Here is a 27647-nt window from a genome sequence, read left to right on the forward strand (position 1 = left end):
GAATTATGGATTGGACACAACCAATCACCTATTACTTTCACATTGTCCATTAAGTAATATTTGCAAACATTGATTGTCCACTTTGACTTTGACCTGTCAAAATGATTGTTGATTTTGACATGTCATAGTTTTTAAAGGTCATGCAGATATTTTGTGGAGAAAGTTAAAATTTTCCTTATCAACTTTTAGAGATTTTGCTTGGTGATGCAGGTCTGGGGCATTACTTATTTTAATGGAAAACCAGTCCAATTCTTAACCCTTTCCCACCCAAAAGCCATCAGCATAAAACAAGAACAGCCTATGCTGTTTGCTGTAAATCAGTATCTAAGGGTCGAATGATGAAGCCTTTAAAACTTGATTCTAGTAAGAAAGGTCCTTAATTTAATTTGATCTTCAAATTGCCAACAAATATGTCAAAATGCGTATCTAACAGGTTAAGAAATTAAATATTAAATGCTTATGCGTTAAGTCTCCTCTCTGATTAGCCTCAGTGATTTTTTTCCTTCTTCATAAAGTACATGTAATGGGCAAAACATCACTGAGCCTGTGCAGTCCACACAGGCTTATAATGGATGACACTTATAAATAAACTTCCTTTAAATAAAAAATGTCATTAACATGCAATATGCCATGTTTTTCTCAGAACACCAGAACGAGGCTCACATCCAAGAGATAAAGGGTGAACCGTACCAGAATGCAGACGTCTGGCCTCATAAGGCGTATCTGCTCCACAAGGTCGGTGAAGGGCTCGTAAGAGAGACTGTCCGAGGTGGTGAAGGGGCCAGCAGCCACCAGCAGGGTTAGTCGCCCACTGGAACCTTCCTCAGGGCAGTCTGGGAGAGGTAGCGCAACACTCTGCAGCGTAGGAAAATACTAAATATCAATATTATTTAAGGGAGTCGCCCCCCCCCCCCTCCCAAACAATTAAATGTATTATTTCATAAATCAAAATACCTGGGAGAGGTAGCACAACACTATGCCGCGTAGGAAAATACTTAATATCAATATTATTTAAGGGAGTTGCCCCCCCTCCCAAACAATTAAATGTATTATTCCATAAAACAAAATACCTGGGAGAGGTAGCGCAACACTCTACCACGTAGGAAAATACTTAATATCAATATTATTTAAGGGAGTCGCCCCCCCCCCCCCCTCTCAAACAATTAAATGTATTATTTCATAAATCAAAATACCAGGGAGAGGTAGCGCAACACTCTGCCGCGTAGGAAAATACTTAATATCAATATTATTTAAGGGCGTCGCCCCCCCCTCCCAAACAATTAAATGTATTATTCCATAAATCAAAATAAGATCACGGTTAAAGTTGTATGCACATGCCGATGATGGGAGGTATCAAGCCAACTGGTCAATCCGTTCACAAGTTATTGATTGGAAAGGATTTTCACTCTTAGTGTGACAGTGATCTTGACCTTTGTCCTAGTGACCCCAATTTCAATAGGGGGTCATCTACTGGCAATGGCCAATGCACATGGAAAGTTTTTTAGTTTATCTCCCATCCACTTCTATAAGTTGAACGTTAGTGAATATTATAATAAACACACTTTAATTCTCAATTTTGAAGCATTTGTAAGAAAAACAACAACAATACTGATTTCCAAATTTTAGATAAAATGCGCCCATTTTTACCAATCCAAAGGGACCGGCCCTATTCCCAAAATGGTGAAAACCCCACTGCATATAGGGAGAAATGCCCTGCCCCCTGGTGGCCATATTTTTTGACGAACAATAACCTCTATCAAACTCATTCAAGCTATTATAAGAACAAAAGTTTCATAAAGATTGGACCATAAATGTGACTTCTAGAGTTTACATAGTTTTACTAAGGAAAAAATGTCACACCCCTGGAGGCCATGTTTTTCAATCGACAGGAACATTTTCTAAATCAGCCCAGATATCATAAGAACAAATGTTCTGACCAAGTTTCATAAATATTGTACAAAAAATGTGACTTTTAGAGTGCTAACAAGGTTTTAATTTTACCATACGAGGAAATATGCTCTGTCAACTGGCGGACATATTTTTTGACAAACCATAACCATTTTTGTACTCAGCCAAGTTATCATTTGAAAAATGTTCTGACCAAGTTTTATAAAGATCGGACCATATATGTGACTTCTAGATAGTTAACAAGGTTTCACTATCGAAATATAAGGAAAAATGCCCCGTCCCATATCGGCCATGTTTTGCAACAGACCGAAACCATTTTGAACTCATCCAAGATATAATGAGAACAAATGTTTTGACCAAGTTTCATGAAGATTGGACAAAATCTGTGACTTCTAGAGTTATAACACGGTTTTATTATATCCATATAAGGACAAATGCCTTGGCCCCTGGCAGCCATGTTTTTTTAACCAACCAGATCCATTTTCCAATTCGTCCAAGATATCATTGGGACAAATCTTCTGACAAAGTGGCATGAAGATCGGACCATACATGTGGCCTCTAATGTGTTAACAAGGCAAATGTTGACGATGCACGAGAGACAACGGACAAAAAGAAATCACAAAAGCTCATTATGCGCACCTTGTGCTCAGGTGAGCTAAAAACTCACCTCAAACAACTTATTTGCCACAAACTTCTGCCCCGTGCTGTTATGTCCGGTGAGCGCGACAATCTGCCCAGGAAACAGTGCATACTCCTTGAGCTGTGATACATCCAGGGGGATCACCTTTCCCGCAGACGTATCGATGGATCCCTCAAGCACAACAGACTTAGCATTGAGTTTGCCGTTGCTGTCACAGCACACCCGGCCACACACGGTAACCTCCTCCTGCGTAGGCAGAACTGCGTGGGAGAACTCCTCGATATTGTGAACCTTCTGCAGGTGGTCAGCCATGTCCTCTATCAAGTCATTCAGCACTGGAGATTAAGACAAGTAAAAAATGGAACAGAGACAAAAACATTTTAATTTCTTTTGCTTGTGTTGATGCACAAACCACACTTTAAAAGCAGTATCTTCTTCCAATTTCTAGTTATTAAGTACATGCCCTTTTTCTATTTTTAGTAAAATAGAACTCAACCAACAAATTCGTTGAATTGATATCCCCCGCCAAATAAATATTGTTTATGGATGGGTGTAGAACTTACAGAAAAGTTCTCCTGTTTCGTATGATGATCTTCTCAGTGTCCAAGCTTGCAAAACGAAACTCTGTACACAAGTACTTTTAAAATCGTTCATTGATACCTTGATGCACAGTAAAGCAATGACTAAATAATGAATAATTCATCAAATTTGTGACCTTTGACCCCAATGTGTGACCTTACTTTTGCCCCTAGGATTATGGGTGTTGAATGTGAAGCACCCCCAGATGATTGAGAACAACTATGGCAAGTTTTATGGCTCTGGCGCATGTGTTAATGGAGATAAAGCTGTAAGCTTATATTAAAAAGCAATTTTTTCATGATACAAAGGGCCATAAATCCGTTATTAACAGATGGTGTACAATGAAATCCGCAAAATCACTTCCAAGATATTGCTCGGACAACGCCAAAACAATATCCCTCCGCCTATGGCGAGGGATAATAGGCGAGGGATAATTACAAGCTATATCTCCCTGCAATCGTGCTATATACACATTTTCATAACAATTGGTCAATGCAAACAGAAACTAGGCATAGACTGAAAACTACCAGTTCGACACTATGCTATCAGAATAATGAAACACCATTATTTGGTAAATGCCATCTACTTTAAACAAAGAACAGCATACCATCTCGCTTATCCGACATCTTCTGAAACATGTACTTGAATTTTCTTGACACAGTCTGTTCTGGTATGAAGCTTTCAATTTTCACCTCCTTGCCCGACCCATGCCAGGCAAAGTCATTTGTGTTCCCTTCAGAAGCCACAACCTCGCCACTATTTGTGCGAGAGATGTACTTTTTGGCTGGAGTAGTACTGTAAAAGCAAACCAAAAGGCAAAACTACAAGTGTGAGTAATATTAACAACAAATGTAAATGAGTTGCATAAACTTAATATTCTAACATAGAGCAGCTGGTTTACTTTACAGAGGAAGTAGGAATCATGTTCTTTATATTTAATATAAATGCACTTTTATGTGAGAAAGTTTATTTTTCACAAAGTTAATTAGTATAGAAAGGTTCTTTCTTCTATTTTGGGAATTGGCCAGAACATGGTAGGGGGAGTATGGCCATAGAAATAATTGCATGACCGAATAAAGCTAGTATAAATATCTCTTATAAAGTGTGTCACAATCTTGAAACACATTAATTTAAGTCAAATACCTTCAACCCCACAACAATAAATTATCTAAATTCTAGCTGTCCCTTATTTTCATACAGGGTTCCCAGCTTTTTGTATGAACAAAATTCCCTGATTTTTCACTGATTTTTCCCTGATGGAAAATAAAAATTCCAGGATCATAATTTCGACCTATTTCTTGTTTTAGACACAAAACATGTTACATATTACAAGGTTATAATTGTATATATATGACAGCTGCTATATAAACAGAGAGAAAGATAGAAAGAAGTAGGTACTTACTCATAGTACACTAAGCTACATGTATACTACAAAGCCACCATGGAAATGCAGAGGAATCGATCTGCTGTTTTAATTGTATGGACTTTTCGACACAAGTCGGGAAAGTACAACCATACAAAAGTTCCTGATTTTTCCCTGATTTCATAAACTTTTCCCAAATTCCCTGACTTCCCTGACTGGAAAAAGTGAAAGTATTTTTCCAGGTTTTCCCTGATTTCCAGGTTGACTGGGAACCCTGTCATACCCCAGTTGTCTGACCCCTACCTACCTGGCCGGTGAGAAGCTAGCTGGGCTGAAAGGGGCAGCAGGACTCCTGTTGGGCCCGGTGAAGCGTTTGAGGGGGGCATTTTCTGGTGTGTGTTGCCTCTTGTTTGATATCTGCTATTGTGAAATGTACATTAAATTTTAATATGCGAGCCTATGGCTGGGTACGGGGGCCTTATGCATGTGTGTCAAGTGTCCCCCATAGTCACACAAGCTTATCAGGGACAACACTTTCCCCCTAAACTATATTTTCGGAAGAAACAATTCAAACAAACAAACTCAAAAAAACATTAAAAGGGGAAAGTGTCGTACCAAAAAGTCTTTGCTGAAAGCACAGACTAATCTGGGACGACACTTTACGCACGTGCATGAAACCAGAGTGATGCTCACAGACAATATGAGCAGCGTTCTGAGAAAACTGGGCTTAATGCATGTGCGTAGTGTCGTCCTAGATTAGCCTCTGCAATCCGCACAGGCTAATCAGGGACGACACTTTCCGCTTTTATGGTATTTTTAGTTACAAGGAAGTACCTCCTTACCAAAAATCAAGTTAAGCCGAAAGTGTCTTCCCTGATTAGCCTGTGCGGACTGCACAGGCTAATCTGGGACGACACTTTACGCACATGCATTTTGCCCAGTTTTATCAGAACAAGACACATATATCACGGCTTTCCCCAGGCAGTTTTGAATTCTGACTCGAGCATTCATGGGGTGCCTTCAAAGTTATGCACTTTTATTTCACTAATAAACACTTCCCAGTGCACCCATATTACATCAATCAAGCCGCTATGATTACTTCAGCAGATGGCAATACTGTTGCCAAAGTTGCCTTTTTAAACTTGAGAAAACAATCGAAATGACACTTGTGCTTTAAAAATGTTTAAAATTCATGTTTTTTCATTAATAAAGAACAAGGGACAAAATTGTCACAAAACCAGGTTTTAATTGTGAAAAAAAATCTGATAAAGGGAGACAACTCAAACTGAACTTTTTAAATGAACAAACAAAATTAACCCCCTTTGTAAGTTTGTTTTAAAATAAATGTATTTTTAGTCGTGGCGACCTTGACATTGGAGATATTGACGTGATTCTTTCGTGCGACACACCGTCCCATGATGGTTAACAAATGTGCCATATGATTTTAAAATCTCATAATGAATGACATAGTTATAGCCCAGACAAGCTCATTTATGGCTATTTTTTACCTTTGAACTCAAAGTGTGACCTTGACCTTGGAGATATTGATGTAATTTTTTCGCGCGACACACCGTCTAATGATGGTTAACAAATGTGGCAAATGATTTTAAAATCTCACAATGAACGACAAAGTTATGGCCCGGACAAGCTTGTTCCGCCCGCCCGCCCGCATTCGCCAATCTAATAACCAGTTTTTTCCTTCGGAAAACCTGGTTAAAAACCTGGTTAAAAATGCTTTTCATCATTGATGTAGCAAAGATATGTATTTCCAAAATAGCATGTAAATAATAATCTAATTTCAAAAGCCTGTGTGCTGTTGTGGCTGCATCATCATGTAAGCTTTTGCATTAACCCTTTCAGTGCAGTAACCGAATTTTAAAGGCCTTTGCAAACAGTTTGGATCCAGATGAGACGCCACAGAACGTGGCGTCTCATCAGGATCCAAACTGTTTGCTATTCTGATAGTATTCTTTGAAAAAAATCGAAGAAAATGCTTATTTTAGAAATTCAGCAGACAACCTTTTAGCAGTTGACAAATTTCCCAGCATTCAAAGGGTTAAGAGGTCCCAGGTAAAAATGACAGCGAAGGAATACTTTTATTTCATCATTTTTCTTGTTATTAAAATAAATCAGAACTATTAAAAATATTGCAGTTTCTTGTAAATGAATTTTATGTCATTTTTCAAAAATACTAAAATCGGTGAAAATTGTTCTTACTTTTGACGTAGGAGTTTTGCCACCGTATGCACTGTATAGTTCTTCTGCTCCTTCCACATCCATCCTTAAAATGACAGTGAAAATGTCGAACAGTAATTCAAAATCATGAAGTTAACAGGTTTTCTCCATTCAGCTATTATTCCTTTATGCTTAACACATTCATATGAAATATCCAATTTATATATAACCAAACCAAAAAAAGATCACCTGAACTCCCATATTAATTATGCAAATGTGCGTTTTCTACACTATTTCCGTTGTATCACGGCTGTCAGTTTACCATTTCACACAATCCTGGTCAATCTGGTTTAACCAGAACTAAGAGCCAGTGTTTTTTTCATTCAAAATCGGGTCCGGTAACCTGACCCATTCCCAATGGAAAAAAGTATACATTTTTCCCAAATAAGAGCTAAAAATTCCCAATGGAACCAAATTTTTTTTCTTTTTTTTAGATCAATTTTTTGTTCATTTCCAATCCATATAAGATCAACCTTAATAAATATAATACTGGACACACTTGTATCCTCAATTTTGAAACATTTGTTAGCAAAACAACAACAACAAAAATTTCCCAATTTTAGTAAAAACGCCGCGAATTTTCCCAATCCACAGGGACCCTGGCCCCATTCCCAAAATGGTGAAAAAAAACACTGAGAGCACATACTTATGCTAATAACTATCAACTGCCCTGCTTTAGTCAGAGGAAGGGGGAAGCAGGAGAATGGCCAAGTATCAAACCTGTCTTCCTGGGATGTGTAGTTCGGCACTCTACCAATAATTGAGCTAATTTTATGGTTGTTTAATCAACAGTTGACACAAAAATGTCCATCAGATGTGTAGGCAGTGTAATCATGTGGCTGTTCTTTGGAGAGAAAACACAGGCTGAATAGAACCCCACACGTTTGAGAAAAAGTCGTTTATTTTTCCATTAAAAAACAAAAATAGGAACATTTTAATATTAAGATTCTAAAATGACGAGACAAAAACATGAGCAAATGAAACTTTATTTCATAATTTGATTTGTTTATTGGACAATGTTGGACAGTTTCAAACTGATTATTACATTATTCTGTAATTAAAACCAAAGTATCATGCTTGCATATTTAATCAAATTTGCTTACGGCAGAGAGTCAATGCTATGGATAACTGGTCCGTTTTCCTTCTTTATTGTCTTCGGAGTCTTCTGATGCCTCTTTGACAATCTCTGAAAAATAAACACAAGTTTGAACCATGCTTGAACAAGAGATGTGTTTGTATGGGGGATGAAGCACGTGACATGGTGTAAACGTGCACGAAAATTCGTGCTCCGATATTTTGGTTCTTTTTGCTATTTCTCTGGACATTTTAGTGACTAACTGTTCTAAACTCTGAACAAGGGATTTTTATTGGCAGTGCTTATACAAAATGAGGGGAAATCAGCGTAAAAAAGGCCAAACTAGTCAGGAAATGCACGACAACAAAGGACGTGGCAAGGACAATGGCGGCCATAATGGTCAAACGTGTCAGGCAAATCAAAACTCAAAAAGAAAACGGAGATCCACAGGTGGGACATTTGACATTATATCTGAAAATACTATCAATAAAAATACTGTGTCCAAAGATGACTTTATGCGAATGAATACTGATGAGAAATTAGTTACAATTTTCGATTTGTTACACAACGAACTCGTTATCGGAGAAAATTGACAGCATAGAACATGAAGTCAAGTCATTTAAAATGGAAAGCGAGAGCACGTGCATCAGGCTCAAAATACTGGAATATAAAATCATTGACAATGAAGCAAAAAGCAGAAAAAATAATCTTATATTTCGTAACTTCCCCGAATGTAAATGGGAAAACTTAGAAGTTGTTATAGCATCGTTCATAAATGACCAACTCGAACTTGACACAACAAACATGTATATCGACAATATACACCGTATCGGGTCATTCAATGACAAACAAACTCGGCCAATTATAGTCCGTTTCCAAAATGAGCGCGACATCGAAGACATACTGGCTAATGCATACAAGTTGAAGGGCACTAAATACGGGATAAATAGAGACTACCCTAAGGAAATAACCCAAGCGCGTGCTAGGCTTTGGTCGTTGGAATCGCTTCAAACAAGAAAGAGCGAACAATCCCAAGGGTAGTGTCCACATTGGTTACCCTGCCAAATTAATAGTACAAAAAACTGTAGTGCAAGACGAATTTCCAGACTGGAAAATCATCACGCAATCGCATCGAACGGAACAACTAAAAACATCTGAAACGGTTACTAAATCTCCCATGCATAAGACACCGTCCAACCCAATCTCTACTAGCAATAGGTATGCTAGCCTACCCACGGAATCGGACGAATCCCACATCGGCGACGACAGTGACTCAACAGACGACACGCACGGGACTGACCAGTATAGTCAGTCTATGATCCAGATGGAGGCCCACGTGAACCGCAGACATCACAAACCGGATGATGCCCTAGGGGCAACCAGTGGGACCCCAAATACTGTTGCACCCCAAAATCGCTAGGACAATCGGGGGAATGTTAACAATACTAACAATGTGACGAACTGTGCACCAAAAAGCGGACCAGAAACAAACTTTGACTCTGTAAATATTGCTGTGCTTAACGTTTGTGGCCTTAAAAGGCGTGCATTATACCCTGAATTTGTCTCATTAGTGAATAGTTATGACATGTTTTTTGCAACTGAGACAAAACTTGATGACAATGACATAATTGAAATTGATAATTACTCTTTTATTAGTAAAACCAGAAAACAAAAATACAAACAAAAATCTGGTGGTATAGGCGCTTTGATAAAAAATAGTATTTACAAACACGTTGACGTAATAGACAGCCAGTCAGAATATGTTTTATGGTTGAAAATTAGAAATGATTATACTCATATTGGTAGCGACATTGTTATAGGTATTGTTTACATACCACCACTGCATTCCAGGTTCTATAATTATGATGAGTATGAAATTTTTGAAAACGAAGTAGCTATTAAATGCAGCAGCTTTGAACATGTTTACATCTGCGGCGATATAAACGCACAAACTGCAGACTTATCTGACTATACAGAAAATTATGATTTTTTGACAGATTTTTCAATCTTGATAATGAGACTATTACTTTTTTCGATCAAAAGGCCCAAATGGAAAATTGTAACATACCATTAAGAAGAGTTTCTCAAGATAAAAAGAACAAGGGACAAAATTGTCACAAAACCAGGTTTTCATTGTGAAAAAAAAATATGATAAAGGGAGAAAACTCAAACTGAACTTTTGAAATGACCAAAAAAAATTAACCCCCTTTGTAAGTTTTTTTTTTTTTTTAAATCTATTTTTAGTCGTGGCGACCTTGACATTGGAGATATTGACGTGATTCTTTCGTGGGACACACCGTCCCATGATGGTGAACAAATGTGCCAAATGATTTTAAAATCTCACAATGAATGACATAGTTATGGCCAGGACAAGCTCATTTATGGCCATTTTTGACCTTTGAACTCAAAGTGTGACCTTGACCTTGGAGATATCGACGTAATTATTTCGCGCGACACACCGTCCAATGATGGTGAACAAATGTGCCAAATGATTTAAAAATCTGACGATGAACGACATAGTTATGGCTCCGGACAAGCTCATTTATGGCCATTTTTGACCTTTGAACTCAAAGTGTGACCTTGACCTTGGAGATATCGACGTAATTATTTCGCGCGACACACCGTCCAATGATGGTGAAAAAATGTGCCAAATGATTTTAAAATCTGACAATGAACGACATAGTTATGGCCCGGACAAGCTTATTCCGCCAGCCCGCCCGCATTCGCCAATCTAATAACCAGTTTTTTCCTTCGGAAAACCTGGTTAAAAATAACCATGGATATCGCCTCTTAGACTTATGTAAAAATAACAACATTAATATTATCAATGGTAGGTTTGGTAAAGATAGATTTATTGGCAAAATGACATTTAGAAACATATCCGTAATTGACTATTTAATATCTACAATAAAAGCCTTTTCAATTCTTAAGGAATTTGAAATTATGAATGTGAACAGACTAAGTTCAGATGGCCATGCTCTCATTAACTATAGAATAAAAGTCGAGGCCTGCATTAACAATAACACTTTTGAAACAAAAACTTACAGACCAAAATGGAAAGAATCCCTTTGTGGAACATTCATGTCAAACGTAAATGTAGAAGCTATAAATAGCATAGTGAGAGAAATTGAATCTGACCACTTTACTGCAAACCAAAATAATATAAATAGAATAACACATGAAATGTCAAATATTCTTATAAATAGTGCTAAGGAAAGCTTCCCAGAAGTCCAAATAAACAAAAAACGAAAAGGCAAAAAATATAAACCCTGGTTTGGCATACAGTGTGAAAAGGCTAGGAAAATATATGTAAAAGCAAGAAAAAAATATAATAAACATCCAACAGAATACAATAAAATTAGTGCAAATCTAGCATGTAAAAAATATAAGAAAATAATGAATACTCACATAAATAAATATAACAAAAATAGGGAAAGTGTCCTTAGAACCATGCAAAAAAACAGCCAAAGAATACTGAAGTACTTAAATACAGTTAAAGCAAAAAATAAAAATGATGATACGCCACCTCTAGACTTATTACATAACTATTTTGAAAAAGCTAGCAACCAGGACCATGATACTGATGAGTCACATATAATAAATAGCATTGATATAGAAAATGATAATAATATATTAAATGTAAACATATAACAGCTGAAAAAATAGATAAATGTATAAATAAACTTCAAAATAATAAAGCACCGGGCTTGGATGGCATTGTAAATGAATACATTAAACACTCAAAAGAAAATATGTTACCTTTATATGTATCCTTATTTAATGTAATACTGGAAACAGGTATACTACCAGACCAATGGGGTGAAGGGGCCATAATCCCACTGTATAAAAATAAGGGCGATACTGGAGCTCCAGAAAATTACCGCCCAATTACTCTGTTAAGTTGTGTAAGTAAACTTCTCACAGCCATTTTAAATGACAGACTTGGTAAATTTCTTCAAGATAATGAAGTACTCTCTGAAAACCAGGCTGGCTTTAGAAAAAATTATTCTACAACTGATCACATCTTCACCTTAAATTCAATAGTAGAAATACTAAGGCACTACAAAAAGAAAATCTTTGAATGTTTTATAGACTTTTCAAAAGCTTTTGATTCTGTTTGGCGTGTGGGTTTATGGACAAAAATTATTCATTACAACATAAATGGTAAATTTCTCAGGTTAATAAGGAATATGTACTCTAATATAAAATCCTGTGTCTCGGTTAGAACTCAAAACTCTCCAATTTTCTCATGTAACTTTAATGGAACTCAAAACTCCCCATTTTTCTCACGTAACTGCGGCGTGCGTCAGGGAGAAAATTTATCGCCCGTCCTCTTTTCCCTTTTCCTAAATGACCTTGGGAATTACTTAGAATCTAAAGGCCACCATGGTATAGAACTTACAAATCCAGAAAACGATATTGCTACTTTTCTCAAAATTATTGTACTATTATATGCAGACGACACAGTCTTAATTGCTGAAAATGCCCAAACACTACAAAACTGTCTGAATGACTTTGCCGATTACTGTAAAACATCGAAGTTAAATATAAATAAGGATAAAACAAAAGTAATGATTTTCGGATCAAGGCAAAATAGAAACTTCTCTTTTAAAATAGACAACACGTCTCTAGAAATTGTTAACTCATACAAATATCTAGGTGTTTTTTTAGCAAAATCTGGTAGCTTCCTAACTGCAAAGAAACATCTTGCACAACAAGCAAGGAAAGCAATGCACCTACTCTATTCAAGAATTAATAACCTTAATTTACCAATAGATCTGATATTAAAACTTTTTGATAACACTATCCTGCCAATATTAACATATTCAGCAGAGGTTTGGGGCTATGAAAGCATTGATTTACTAGAGAAAATACACAATGAATTTCTGAGAAAAAAATTTCAATCAAAGAAAAAGCACCCCATTTTATATGATATACGCAGAATTCGGAAGATACCCGATAGATCTCACTATAAAATGCAGAATGATTGCATACTGGAATAGATTAATAACTGGGAAACCGGATAAATTAGCATATCTCATATATAAATACATGTTAAACCTTCCTAACTTTGAATCTAAATGGATAAATTACATAAAAAATATCTTCACACAAACTGGCAGAAATTACATCTGGCTAAATCAAGATCAAATCCAAAATAAAAATATAAACAGGGGTTTTTTTTACTAAGAAAGTGACGCCGATATTCGGCGTCTTCCCCTACCAGAATTTTTCCCCTAAAAATACCATTTCCCCTCCAAAAATATAATTTTTCACCAAAATATAATATTTTACCCTCAAAGAAATTTTTTTTTCTTTTGGGAAGTCGACGCTTATCCAATTTGTACCATGTACAACGATCTCTCTCTCTCTCCCGACGAACACTCAAATCTGGGAATCCCAGTGATGCTATATATAGCTCTTAAATTACGTCATGGAAAACCGGGCAACTAATCGTATTAATCATGTGACTATTTTACTGGATTCCGGTCTTGCGCGAGAAGGGTGTTTCGTCAATTAATTACCGGAAACCAGTCGAATTTTCATCCGGGTTATGTGAAAGCCAAGATATAAACGTTAAAACAGAAAAAGTCTCACAATTGGCTTTCATACACGAACAAAATAAAACGTTCGGACTCGGAAAATATTAATTGCGTTGACGTATTTTTTAAGAATGAATCATCAAAAACCGTTGAAACCCAGCAGGATTCGGAGGTACATGTAATCAACATCGATTAATACTGTCGGATTATTGTGAAAGTAGACAATCGGCAGCTGCCGCACCTTTCCCTTCAAATACTGTAGCAGATCTAGATCGTCAACCCATTCATCATGAAATTGAAATCACAATATTGACATCGTTCCCCGGCCCAAGTTGAAAACATTTCCCATTATTAGATCTACCCCTGCAACTTTATTTAGGACTTTGACTTTAATATCATACTTGTTCATGTGTTTAAGAACAAAAAGGTCAGAGACATGACTCTTTTTCTAAAAAAAAACCTGAAGTCTGTAGGTCAGTTATAGACATTGAAATGAACAGTTTTAATTTTTTCCCCAAATATGTCTTACGCGCTCGATTTTCCCCTTTTACCCAGCGTCCAGCGTCTTCCCCTTTTTCTAAAAAAAACCCCTGATAAAGTACACTATAAAGGGAATATTACTTGATCAATACCAGCAAACCTGGCATACCTCACTTCAAAACTCAACAAAAGGCTTAAACTATTCAATATTTAAGGATAAGATTGAATTAGAGAAATATTTAATCACACTAACTAAATATGAATCATCTTTATTTATTAAACTTAGAACTGGTAATCACTTTTTCCCAAATGAGACAGGTAGATGGACCAATCAAGACATAAATGAGAGAACATGCCCTCATTGTACATGCAGAGATGTGGCGGATGAATTTCACTACATGCTTATATGTCCCTTTTTTAATGAACATAGAAGGAAGTTTATAAAAAAATACTACTACTGTAGAACAAATACGCTAAAATTTAAAGAATTTTTGACAACAAGGTCCTTAAAGGATTTAAAAAATTTATGTAAATTCATAAAAGTATTATTTCAAACATTAACCCGCTGATAAGTTTAACTTGGTGTATATGTTAAATTATGTTTGTAATCTTTTATGTATTTCAACAATTAAACTTCATAAGACTAATTCATATCCACAAAAAATATTACTTTAAACGCTAACACGTTGATAAATTTATTTATGTAGAGAACAAAATCATGTCTAATGCAGTACTTTTTGCATTTCGTCTCAATCAATCAATTAATATTTTATAAGATGAATTAATCATCTTACATATTGGTATTACTACATCATAGTTCATGTTGAATACCTAACTTCATTCACTATGCATGTTTAAAATATTTTTACGCATATTTTTTCAATCTGGCAACAAATATCAATGTCACAAATTTGAATTTACTGATTTACTCATAAATGTTGTTAGCAAATTGTGATTTATATTTTAAACCTTGCACTAGCCAAATTATATGCAATGTACATGTATGTTTGTATCTCAAGCGTATTGTTAACCTTGCTGGAATATGTTTTTTAATCAATGACACTTGACACTTATTACTTATTGCAGCACTTCTACTCATCCCCCCTCTCCATCACCCATCCATGCCTTTCACCATTGATTTCATGTGCCAGGTGTAAGCTTACACAACTTCACAAATACATGTACAGTAAAGTACTTTTTGTCATGCAATCTCACTACTGCAGGTCAAATCGACACAATTTAGTACATGATTATATAAAGCTACTTGCTGAAACAATAACATAAAGTCCTTTACTTACGTATCACATGGTCACTGACACAGGACAAACATGGGCATGGTAAATCTGGCCTGACACAACATCGGTCAATGTCACATGAATGGGTCACTTCACATTTGATCATTACTTCATTTAAACACACCAATTAATCCCAAGTAGAATTACATTAACAGACAATTTCGGTCTACAAAATGTAAATCTATACGTTACTTTTGAAAGTTTAGTTAATATGCGATCTATAAATGAAACACTCTCCACGATTATTCTACAGAGGAAACAGTGAAAACACAAACAAAACGCACATTTCTGACCTAATTCCAGGGTTTACACACAGATCAGCGAAGCGCTGCAGACAAAAATAAATTAACCAATCAAATTCACCGGGTTTTAAATAGAACCGAATGGAAAAACCATAACTATAGTCTGTATCACTAATCCATGTAAACAAACAGGTTATTCAGGCCAAAGGCAAAAAAATGTTTATTTCTCAGGTCAACATCATCATTCCCCCACTCAATTCAAATGTATGTCTCATATCTTTTTTCATCTCCACTTCTCTTTCTCTTTTCTTTTTTCTATGTAAAGTTTAACACCATGTCACAATTGTAAATAACTCTTTGTAAAAGATGCATTGTCACTGTATACTCATGTGTCACTATATTTGTGATTTGAGCTTAATAAAGGTTATGTTGTTGTTGTTATTGTAAGAAACACAATGCCCCCCCCCCCCCCCTCTACTGCGCAGCTTTGTTTGATCAATTTTCTTGATTATATCCCTTTAAAAAATATTACTTCCCTTGTAAAAATGACCTGTTCCTGCCAAATGATCCTTTCACACTCAAAATGTGCAAACGCCAAATATCAAGTTGCTATGTTCAATCAGTGATTGTTTTTGCTTTTATTTGTTACAGCCTGTGCCATTTAAATTGGGAAAATTAGCGCGATAAACCGTGAAATTGGGAAAAATAGCGCGATAAACCATGAAATTGGGAAAAATTTAGAATTATAAATATGAGTATAAGTAACAGAATTAATATTGTTTTTAAGTGCATGTTCAGGGGGTTTTCTAGCCATTTTGAGAAAAGGAGTCTGGTGAAATTGGGAAATTTTTTTAATGAATAAAAGTGGCAAATTTGGGAATTATTTATCGACAAAAAGGACTAAATTAAAGGTATATAGTTTGTAAGATGTCTAAAAAAAAATAAAGTTGAAATCTAGAGTTAAGAAATCACAAGACACTTCTTTCTTAAAAAAAAAACAATTTTTTTTTTTTTGGGGGGGGGGGGGAAATTGGATTTTTGTTGCAAAATTTTGGTCAGATTTTGGGGAAAAAACGTGAAATTTCGCGATTGGGAAGCAGCCGAAATTCGGCGGTAATTTTGGGCAAAAAAAATCACTGTCAAATATTGCAAAAGTTATGGCCAATGTGTATGTTTTTAAACGGATGCACAGACTGACAGACAGACGGACTGACCAACAGTTCAACTGCTAAAATTAAGTGACAATAAAAATTATATTTGTGTTTTGACTATCAAGATTTATTTACATTTATTTTTGGCAACTTGCAACAAACATTCTCAGAATTTCTTTGATTTTTTTTTAATTTTATTAAAGCCGTAACATGTTGGTACAAATGTATAACTTCTTATAACATGAAACTGTGTCATTATATTTTCCATATGTACCTAACCATTACTTGATCTACTTGATCACAACATTTGCAAAATAACTGAAACTTAAACAATTCAGACACTGTGAAATCTCTCAGACATGCTGACAAACCTTTGGGTGCTGTAACACACAGTATCTGACAAAAAACTGAAGAAGTTCACAAGTAAAAAGCAAGCAAGTCTGACAGATAGACCAGGCTTTTTCCGCTCCATTTTGGGAATACGCCACACTGGAATTTTGGGAATTTCGCATCGTGAAAACCCCCATTTTGGGAAAAAATTATTCGCAAAATTTTCTCAATTGGGAAAAATTATCACATGTAAATAGTGTTTCTTATATTTCAAAGAAGCCGTTAACTGGTAAATAACGACTATTTTGATAACTTATTATTAAAATTTTACAAAGTATTATGAACATGTTACATGTGAGATAAGTGCAGGTTTTTTAAAAGGCCTGGCCTTTTGTGAGGTGAAAAAAATCGTGCGAAGCGCCAGATTTTGAGGAAAATAAGGAAAGTCTTAAATAATCATTAGCATATTTAACAGTTTTTAAAACAAATTCAAGGCAACAGATAATTTAATTATGCAACACTTTCTATTTTCTACACTGGATCAGGTTAACCTATATATTTTAAGGTAAAAAAAAAAACAATTTTTTTTTTTTTTTTTTTTTTGGAATTGAAACAACCAGATTTGCATTGGGAATGGGGCCGAATTTCGGACCCGTGGCATAGGGCGGAAAAAACCTGTAGACTAAATGTATGACAAAATAATAACAAATTCTGACAGGTCCTACCCTGAGTCTGACAAACTCTTGGCCAAGTTAGTCCTGGGTTGCAAATCAAAGATAAGTATGCTAAGAATACCCACCTCGCGTTCAAATTGTTCCAGAACATCCATCTCAATGGTGAGATTTTTCTTGGAGTGAGCAAACGCCATCCACTCAGTTACCATGCCACCAGCATCCAGCCTGTGCATAGTGCACAGCTCTTGCACTGTAAATAGTAAAATCTTTTAATTTACAAATATAATGATGTGATATTTATTCCAATATGCTCAAGAGCAAGTTTGTGTTGTACCGTTCAGTGTGCTCATATACTCTGTGTGAACGCAATTTTCAATCTGCTAGTTGAGAGACATATGACTTACAGTGTCACTTAAGCTGGACTTGATGATCAACAGCTTTAACAGGTCATCTCATTCAATGACATTAGCACTTTTGACATTAATCAATCATTATAGTGGTCGGAAACTGCAAAGCAACAAATCAGCTTGGTGATTTTCTAATATGAATTGCCACCCTATGAATAAATTTGAAAGTGAAGCAGACAACTGCACTAGTGTTTACACATTTATTTATAAAAAACACACATTAACTTTTTCCTGATTATCAACAAATGTTTCATGAAATCATCGTAAATTCTTGCATAAGATGTGTGCTCACTCATTGCATTAGGTAATATTCGCATGTTCAGTGGCAATAACCCTGTCTGGATTGAATGTTTATTTCATCAAATCTTTTAAAAGTAACAAATGTGCACAAATTTATTTGATAATTTAAACAAATGGGGAGCGTTTGGGTTAATGAAATTCTTGAGCACTTTTAAGTGTCTATGTGGCTGAAAAGAAGAATGACCTGTAGAACAGAAACTTGATAAATTGTAAATAGAAGTCGTAAATTAGTTTAATTAGCCTACTGTTTAAGTTTCTATAATATATGTTCAGTGAATCAAATTTATAAGTTTAGTTAGCCTAATGCCTATTGCATTCGAGTACTCTCCTTTTTTGGTGTGACATCCTCGGTCAACCATGCAAGTAGTGAATGATATTGCAGTTTGTGAGTGGAACTATCGGCTTTATTCCATACTCTCATAGTATCTGTCCTTCTCATAGTATTGTGCGTTTACAAAAAACCTTTAAGAAGTGCTAGAAAGTTAATGGAAAGTTTTATTTTAGAAGTTGTAATTTATTTGATGGTTAATTATGACTGTTACATTCCACGGTGATGCTATGATTTTTAATTACTTTAAGTCGTTAACACATCATTATATTAGTTTGTTTATGGATAATCCCATTAATAGTATCAAATGTTTTACAAGCCGCTTATTTTTTAATAAAGTGCAAAAATATTTTAAGAACAATGAGGAAGAGTTTCGTTTTTTTCCATTAAGTTACTATTTTTAGAACAAGCACATGCCTATAGTAACAAATCTTAGCTACCAATCAGAAGGGCCGATACTATGAGGCAATTGTACATGAAACAGATTACTACAGGGAGCTTAGTTTAGCCAGTATTTTGTCAAAACATTGCCGATTTAAATGCAATTTTCGTTATGTCAAAGAATACAAATTAATCTATAGATTTACATATGCATGTTTTTGTATTTTTTCACTTCCAAAATTCGTATGTATTCAGCGATTTTCCTTGTCCAATTGGGAAAAGTACCCGTACCGATCCGATTGGGAAAAATTGAGTCGTGAAAACCTCAAAATTGGGAAAAATCGAGTCGTGAAATCCTGAAATTGGGAAAATCGCGGCGTGAAGTTTGGGTCTTATTGAATACATCATACAGTTCATACTTAATTGAACATACCCATTTAAATAATCATTTGCAGGCATGCCTTAATGACCATTAAGTTATAAAGTTTATATAAATAACAAAATATTATAAAGAACACACCAAATCAATTACTAGTTGTTTTAATCTCTTTTAAAGCAATGTCTCTCTCTTTCATTTTTGTGAAAATTTCAACAATCTTTGATGTTTGATCATCACTCAGTTGCTTGCATCCCTCCCTGCACAGCATCATTATTGCTGTCAATGTGTCCTGTGATAGATGGTTCCGATTGGTTTTTTGGCATAATATTTGCTATTATGACTCATTTCAAACTACGATAAGGTTACAAACCGACGTAAAACAGTACGCTGGCTGACTGGCAAAAGAACCGGAAACAGTAACAACTCTATTGATTGAATGCGCTGAATAATAAAACCCGAAATTAATCGAGCGCGTGGTTACACACAACTATACGATTTTCTTTGTTCGCTCGCCGAAAGTTGTTTTTTTTACGAAACTTTCTATCGTTTTGAGAAAAAATTCGGACGCTGATTGGGATTTTCCAGATGCCGATTGGGAATTTGGGAATTTTCGCTCGATTGGGAGCGTACCATTTTGGTAATTTGGGAAATTTCGTTCGATTGGGAAAGTACCGTTTACCGGTACTTTATAAAGAAGGAGGAAAATCGCTGGTATTCATTTAAAGGGCTGATACTATGAATAAACATGCTACACTATGGATACAACTAAAATGTGTATATGACTAATATCCGCGGATATTACTGAAAAGTGCAGATATGAACAGATAACGGTATTTTAAATGCGTTTTCGTTTATTTTTTATATGCAATTTGTTCTATGAACAAAAATACACTATGTGAATGTAAAATTTTAAAGTAAAATTAATTTTAAAGTGTTTTTCATTGGCATTTTAATTACAGTAACTCTTAATTTATATCCGCAAATATGAACGACCGGTCACCGATTCCAAAAGCAAAATCCATACCAAAATTTAATCTGTAAAGCTGATATTTGTATGATTATTATATAAATTCATATGGTCTATATCTTCCGACAAGTAGATTTTATTTCGCAGGATTTGAATAGTGAATGTCTTCATATCCGCAATTTTCAGTAATATCCGCAGATATGAGTCATATACGCATTTTTAGCGGACCGCTACAGTACAAGTGGTTTAACATGCTGTATATTAACACATTTGACATGGATTTAACAGGAATTAATTAAAATTCCTATTTGAATGAAAAAATGTTATAACTGCAGTAATCCAGAAATTCTGTTTTTAATATATGGATATCGGTAATTTGAAAATATGCAATGTGATCACTTGAACATAGCACCTACGTAAACAAAGAAAGACACCAGAAACTAGGATGTAACAAAATAAGTCAGCCGTAGATTGAAAATACGTTATGCATTTTATTGTGGACCCATATACGGATATCCCATGCGGAATCTTAGAGACCCACTTATGATAGAAGGACGAGGTACGAACACGCTTGGGACGAATTGATTAAAAAAACTCATAATATCAATGAATATCAATGGTACATTTGGCAATGATCTCTTCACTGGACAACTCAACGCCAAACATTGAAAACTCGTCTGCAAGTTCCTCTTCTGAGACAAAACTTGTCATCTTGACGCTGGTTGAATATTATCTTCGGCGGAAAAAGATTGCAAAAAAAGTAAACACGGAAGTCAAGTTTCCCGCGTAAATACGGAAGTTGCTAAAAATCAAAGGTGAACAAATGATTTAAATATTTATAGTTTGTTTTTAGAAAACTAAATGTATATGAAATTAAATAAATTTAAACAATAGATAACGAAAACAACCGGGTTCTTATAATAGTTTTCGAAACAATAGTTCCGCAGTAAAGCGTCCTAAGATTCAAGATGGACGACTGCAACCTTGAGAAGCTTGCAATCAAACCTGGGAAACTATCACCAGTGTTCCATCAGGAAACCTTAGAATATAAAACAACTATCCCGAGTAATGAGGCAGAAGTAACAATAGAATTGCTGACACGCGATTCTGGTGCATCCTATACTATCTCAGTATGCCCTGACTTAATAATTGAGTGCATGCGTTTACACTGACATACCGTAATTACTCTATGTTTCAGACACTCTAAGTTTTCGGACACCCCTTTTTAGCAAAAATAATTATTTTTCGTGACTCTTAATTTTCGGACACACGAGTTTTCGTCCATAATTAATGTCTCTAAGTTTTCGGACAGTATATTTTACAGCGCTATTTTACTAAATTTCGGTCCTGTTTTCGATAGTATCTAATGACACTTTGTTCATAGGGTTTAACAACCAGATTAACATCATTAAACATGGCAGGTGCATACCTGAGGGCAAATGACCATTACATTTGCGTTATTGTGTAAATAACCATGTAAACCTGTATTAAACAATGGTTTCGCCCGATAGCATAAGCGTTATGACAATTAACAGGGGAAGTGCCAATTAAAGCGAGATTATACGATTTTTATATGTGTTAAATTGTAATTTATTGATAAAATATGTTACAATAACACAAAATAGGCAAGAAAAATTATATATCAAAGAATAAAATGCAGCAAAGACAAGTTAGTGCCCCTAGCCAATTGTGACAATGATATTTCATAATATTTTCCTACAATAACCAAAGCATTCGTCTTTTTATTAGGATCAGAGTCAGTGTTCGTGTTTGGTATGAATATATATCGTTGAAGGAATTAAAAATATACCTTAAAACTGAATTAAGATGTACATCGTACATGCATGATATACATGCTGGCGAATTCGACTGTACAGACATTTTCGATTTCAGAATTAAATATCTGGATTATTTCGGATTTTTCGGAACATGTTCTTCTTAACTTTTATTTTAATTTATATTGAAATATATGTATTATAAGTTTTTTAAACATTTTATATAAATTCATAAATATTTGACAAAATTGTATAATCTCGCAGTTCAATTATCTACCCCTTCTCAGTAAAATAAATGTGACAAATACTAAACGCTTCAAAGTGTGATGCACCCTATTGCAAGTTTTACGAACAATGGAAGGTGTTAGACAACAAGTATCGGAAATGAACAAACAAAGAATTCATAGTTTGCTTTTTTATTGTGTTAATTACAGGTTCATACTAGCGAGTATCGGTACATCTCATGCTCATCTTTGAACTCGTTGGTCAAAGTACAACCTTGTTGTAACTTTCTGTCAAATAAATTAAGCATTTAAAATTATTTAAAATGCAGTGCATGGTATTTTACAAGCGCGTGCTATTACCGGTAGTCGTTGATACAACTGACATTATTTTCGGACACTTCAATTTTCGACTCTAAGTTTTCGGACATCTGTATTTTGTGAATATTTTTCGTATCTAAGTTTGCGGGCTCCGCCAAGGACGGTCCCAAGCCTGCGCTGAAAAAGGAGGAGGGTTGGGCGTAGGGCTAGCTACCCTACCCTGTTGAAACCTTATTGCTACAGAAACGCCAAACAGAATAACAACAGACATCACGGACCTGGGAGAAGGTGGACCTCTAGCTGGAGGACGTATGACGCCGGACGGTGAAAGCCAGTGTCAACTGGAAGCCATCAGGCCAAAGACCATCATCTCCACCAGGACCTCTACCACCATCGGTACATGGAATGTCCGAACCATGTATGAGACCGGTAAGACAGCACAGGTGGCCGCAAAGATGAGGAAGTTCAACCTCACCATCCTAGGGATCAGTGAATCAAGATGGACTGGCTCTGGGCAGAAGCGACTGACTTCCGGTGAGTTACTGTTGTTCTTGGGGCATGAGCAGGAGGATGCAGCACACACCCAGGGAGTAGCCCTAATGCTTTCCAAGTCGGCACAGAGAGCGCTCATCGGGTGGGAGGCACACAGACCTCGGATCATGACGGCCTCTTTCTTTACAAAGAAGAAGAGGATCAACATTGACATAATCCAGTGCTACGCCCCAACAAACGACAGTACAGAGGATGAGAAGGACAACTTCTACAATAGACTGTCAACCATCATACAAGACAGACCAAAGAGAAACATCATTATTCTAATGGGTGACTTCAACGCCAAGATCGGCAGTGACAACCGAGGATATGAGGAGATCATGGGAAAGCAAGGGTTAGGCGAGATGAACGACAACGGGGAGAGATTCGCCGACCTGTGCGCCACAAGTAACCTGGTCATCGGAGGAAGTGTTTTCCACCACAGAAGGATACACAAGGCAACTTGGGTGTCACCAGACCTGTCAACGGAGAACCAGATTGACCACTTGTGCATCGCAAGGAGTTTTCAGTCGCTCTCTTCAGGATGTACGTGTCAAGCGAGGAGCAGACATGTCTTCAGACCATCATCTCCTTGTCTTCCGATTGAAACTAAAGCTGAAGAAGAGTTGGACAGGGGGGCCCAACCAACGCCAACGGTACAACACTGCCACTCTGAAAGACACCTGGAAGCAAGAAGAGTTCAAGGTCACTCTCTCCAACAATTTCCAGGTCCTAGAGGAGCTGCTTGAAGAAGGGACGATAGAGCAGAAGTGGCAGAACGTGAAAGAAGCAGTGACTTCAACATGCCAAGACGTACTGGGCCCCAAGTCTTACACCCACAAGGAGTGGATGACAGCAGAGACGCTTCAGAAAGTTAAGGAAAGACGAGAAAAGAAGGCAAGTGTAAACAACAGCAGAACACGCGCCGCAAAAGTAAAAGCACAAGAAGAGTACACCGAAGCAAATAGGAGCGTCAAGCGAAGTATCAGAGAAGACAAGAGGAACTACCTAGAGACGCTTGCAACAGAGGCGGAAGAGGCAGCCTATCAGAACAGAATTAAAGATCTGTACTCCATCACCAAGAGATAAGCAGGAAAGTTTGCCAAGCCAGAGAGGCCAGTAAGGGACAAAAATGAAGGAGTTATACCAGATGATGAAGGGCAGAAGAAGAGGTGGATTGAGCACTTCCAGGAGCTACTCAACAGGCCTGCTCCTGTGAACCCACTGGAGATTCTGCCAGCTACAAGCGATCTGCCAATCAAATGCTGCACTCCCACAAAGGAAGAGATCAGCATCGTCATCAAACAATTGAAGAACTGCAAATTTGCAGGACCTGACAGCATACCGGCAGAAACTTAAGGCTGACGTGGAGACCAGTGTGGACCTACTACACCCGCTCTTCAGCGAGGTATGGGAAGAAGAAGAAATCCCAACAGAGTGGAAAGAGGGTTACCTCATCAAGCTTTCCAAGAAAGGCGACCTCAGTTCCTGCTCCAACTACCGAGAAATCCCGCTGTTGTCCATCCCAGGAAAGGTGTTTAATCGCATCCTACTGAACCGAATGAAAGACGCAGTACACCCGCATCTCTGTGACCAACAAGCAGGCTTCCGAAAGGAGAGATCGTGCACGGATCAGATCGCAACCCTGCGCATCATTCTGGAACAATCCCTGGAGTGGAATTCGCCGTTGTATGTCAACTTTATTGACTATGAAAAGGCGTTCGACAGCGTTGACAGCGAGTCCCTCTGGAGACTTCTGAGACACTACGGAGTGCCAGAAAAGATCACCAACATCATCAGGAAGTCTTATGAGGGAATGACCTGCAGAATTGTTCACGGTAGACAGCTCACGGATGCCTTTAAAGTGAGAACTGGTGTGAGGCAAGGCTGTTTACTCTCACTTTTCCTGTTCCTTCTGGCCATAGACTGGGTAATGAAGACATCAACGGAGCAGAAGCGGAATGGAATTCAGTGGACACTCTGGGAACAGTTGAAAGACCTTGACTTTGCCGATGATTTGGCTCTTCTCTCCCACACCCAACAACAGATGCAGGAAAAGACAAACTCATGGTAGCGGACAACTCAGCTAGACTGGGCCTCACCATCAACAAAGGGAAGAGCAAGGTGTTCAGGACCAACGCATCAAACAACACACCCATCACAGTCCAAGGCGAGGCGCTGGAGGAGGTTGACAGCTTCACCTATCTCCGCAGCATTCTGTACAACCAGGGAGGAACGGATGCAGATGTCAGAACCCGCATCGGTAAAGCACGAGCAGCCTTCCATCAGCTGAAGAACATCTGGGGATCCAGCGTAATTGGCATCACCACCAATACCATCATGAAGACGCTACTCCTCTATGGAGCAGAGACCTGGAGAACCACTGTCACCACCATAAAGAAAATACAGGTCTTCATCAACACCTGGTTCAGGAAGATCCTCAAGATCTGCTGGCCAGACAAGATCTCCAACGAAGAATTATGGAGAAGAACAAACCAGCAGCCAGTTGAAGAAGACATCCTTCAGAGACGTTGGAGGTGGATAGGCCACACCCTTCGCAAGCTTTCTTCTTCTTCTGTGAATGCTGTAAAATTTCAACTGTCTCAAATATGTCTACATGTACAGCAGTTTAAAAGCTTTTGTCTACATGTGTAATGACAAACTTGGCTGGAGATTTCAGTTTACAGGTGTAAATGCACGCATATTTTACATCTATAGGCCCCACATTTCTTTGTAATGAATGGAACTAATAAAACATAATTACTCCACATAGGAAACAGTAATTTCCATTTAGTATATTGTTTTTAAATCTGATGTTTTCTTCTGAAATAAACATAAATTGAACTTGCAAAATCATGGAATTGTGACAAAAACTATTTTGTTTGTTAATTAGCCAAACTAGTAAAAAAAGTAATTATTTTTTTATTTAGTTCATCTAAAACATTAACATTTATAAATGTGTACATGTTATCTTAGATATTGAATTGTATTGAGGTATTAGTTCTTCATATCTGGGCATTCAGTGGCTCCATGTCAGGCCTACGGCTGTCTGGCTAGTGCAAGTGGTTGGTACACTCGTTTCTAACCTAGGTTTAATTCCTGTTCCCAGCAGCATGTGAGTTTGGTTAGTGGTCTCCATAACGGTCCCTGTCGGACAGGTGGGGTTTCCTCCGGGTAGTCCAGCTTTGCCCCAAAACACTAGACCACACTAAAATTGAAAAATCTTTCAGTAAGAACATAGTAGCTGGAAATTGCAGCTATAATATAAAATTCGCCCCGAGTTTCGTGAGTCTAGTAAGTTAGTTAAGTAGGAATGCTGGGGCACACTATGAGTCCACACATAATGTAGCATCTGGCTCAGAAAGGACCTAATAAACTTCGAAATACGCACAGACCATGTCAGGCCTTTAAAAAATATCAACCTTATGTACCATCCAGGAAGTTAATGCAATCGAAAGAAGTATTTCTGTTTCAGTTATATTTTTATTTTGTTTAAACACCTTTTGATTGTATTAAATAGAATTTTCTAGTATTTTCCTCAGGCTATTGGTCTTCTACCAGCTAACGTATCTTCTCTGTACAAAAGCAGCAGGTTATTATAAATTATAAAGGCACACAACCAAGTCCACACTTAAGTGTCAGTCAAGAAAATTATTGGTAAAGCAGTGAATTATTTCTAAATTGCTCTAAATCTAAAATTCGTACACTTTCCATTTTCAGGGTAGTGGTGGCTCCAAAAAAGTTCCAGTCAAAGAGGGTGCTATAACAGATATAAAAATCAATGTCTGCGCTGAGGATGGAAAGACAACTAAAGTGTACCTCATCAAAGTCAAGCGTTTATCGGCAAAGGATGCAACTCTGTCAAATCTGCTACTGGAACCGGGCACTCTTGTACCAGAATTTAGTCCAGATGTCTTTGAATACTTTTGTAAATACGTTTTATTATTTTGTTTCTTTTTTGAAACACAAATTGTACTTAATTCGGTTCTTTAAATATATTATGTATACTTTGTATTCTTCTCTGACCAGTGACTTGTTTTCTATAGACACGAGAAAAAAAAAGACTTGTTTTCTATAAAATAACAAACAACGCTTTTAAATAATTTTCTGTATACTCCCAGTATGGACAAATGATAAGTATCAGTTGCCAAATCCAGTCAAATTAAGCAAGAGGTTATGCATTTCTCCATAATATAAGCCTTCTTAAAACCTTTTTGCACACAACACTCTAATAATACAACAAACTTTATTTCAGGTTTACAGCCATGTAATGTCAACACCATCAAGGTAATACCGACAGCACCTGATCCTAAAAATGCAGTAACAGTCAATGGGGAGAAACCTGGGTCGGCCACAAGCCTCAGTGTGGGCAGCACAAGAATTGATGTTGAAGTCACATCAGAGGACGGCTTAAATAAACAGGTTTATTTTATGCTTTCTGGTGGTTTATAGAGAAATATCAGTGAAATAGAACTGGTATTTCACTGTTTCAAACAGTGAAAAAAAACAGTGAAAAATATTG

General features: G+C 36.8%; 2 protein-coding genes across 3 annotated transcripts in view; one reads left to right on the plus strand and one right to left on the minus strand.

Annotated features, from left to right (window-relative positions):
- LOC127874528 (DNA polymerase alpha subunit B-like) overlaps positions 1-21097 on the minus strand; it is a 36713-nt gene extending 15616 nt beyond the window's left edge. The window contains exons 1-8 of one of the 2 annotated variants that reach the window (XM_052418898.1): positions 20901-21097; positions 17641-17765; positions 7829-7911; positions 6708-6771; positions 4798-4907; positions 3735-3922; positions 2576-2883; positions 691-855 (exon numbers count right to left, since the gene is read on the minus strand). In XM_052418898.1, coding sequence (XP_052274858.1) covers positions 691-855; positions 2576-2883; positions 3735-3922; positions 4798-4907; positions 6708-6771; positions 7829-7911; positions 17641-17765; positions 20901-20988 — 1131 coding nt within the window. In that variant the 5' untranslated portion in view covers positions 20989-21097. Of the gene's footprint in view, positions 1-690; positions 856-2575; positions 2884-3734; positions 3923-4797; positions 4911-6707; positions 6772-7828; positions 7912-17640; positions 17766-20900 lie in introns of both variants that reach the window. The other variant, XM_052418897.1, reaches the window with a different exon arrangement.
- A 112-nt stretch (positions 21098-21209) lies between these two features.
- LOC127874529 (uncharacterized) overlaps positions 21210-27647 on the plus strand; it is a 35980-nt gene continuing 29542 nt past the window's right edge. The window contains exons 1-3 of the mRNA XM_052418899.1: positions 21210-21407; positions 26846-27053; positions 27381-27547. Of these exons, the coding sequence (XP_052274859.1) occupies positions 21246-21407; positions 26846-27053; positions 27381-27547 (537 nt within the window). The 5' untranslated portion in view covers positions 21210-21245. The remainder of the gene's footprint in view (positions 21408-26845; positions 27054-27380; positions 27548-27647) is intronic.

Source organism: Dreissena polymorpha, chromosome 3 (assembly GCF_020536995.1).
Source record: "Dreissena polymorpha isolate Duluth1 chromosome 3, UMN_Dpol_1.0, whole genome shotgun sequence".
In the NCBI taxonomy this organism is placed as follows: domain Eukaryota; kingdom Metazoa; phylum Mollusca; class Bivalvia; order Myida; family Dreissenidae; genus Dreissena; species Dreissena polymorpha.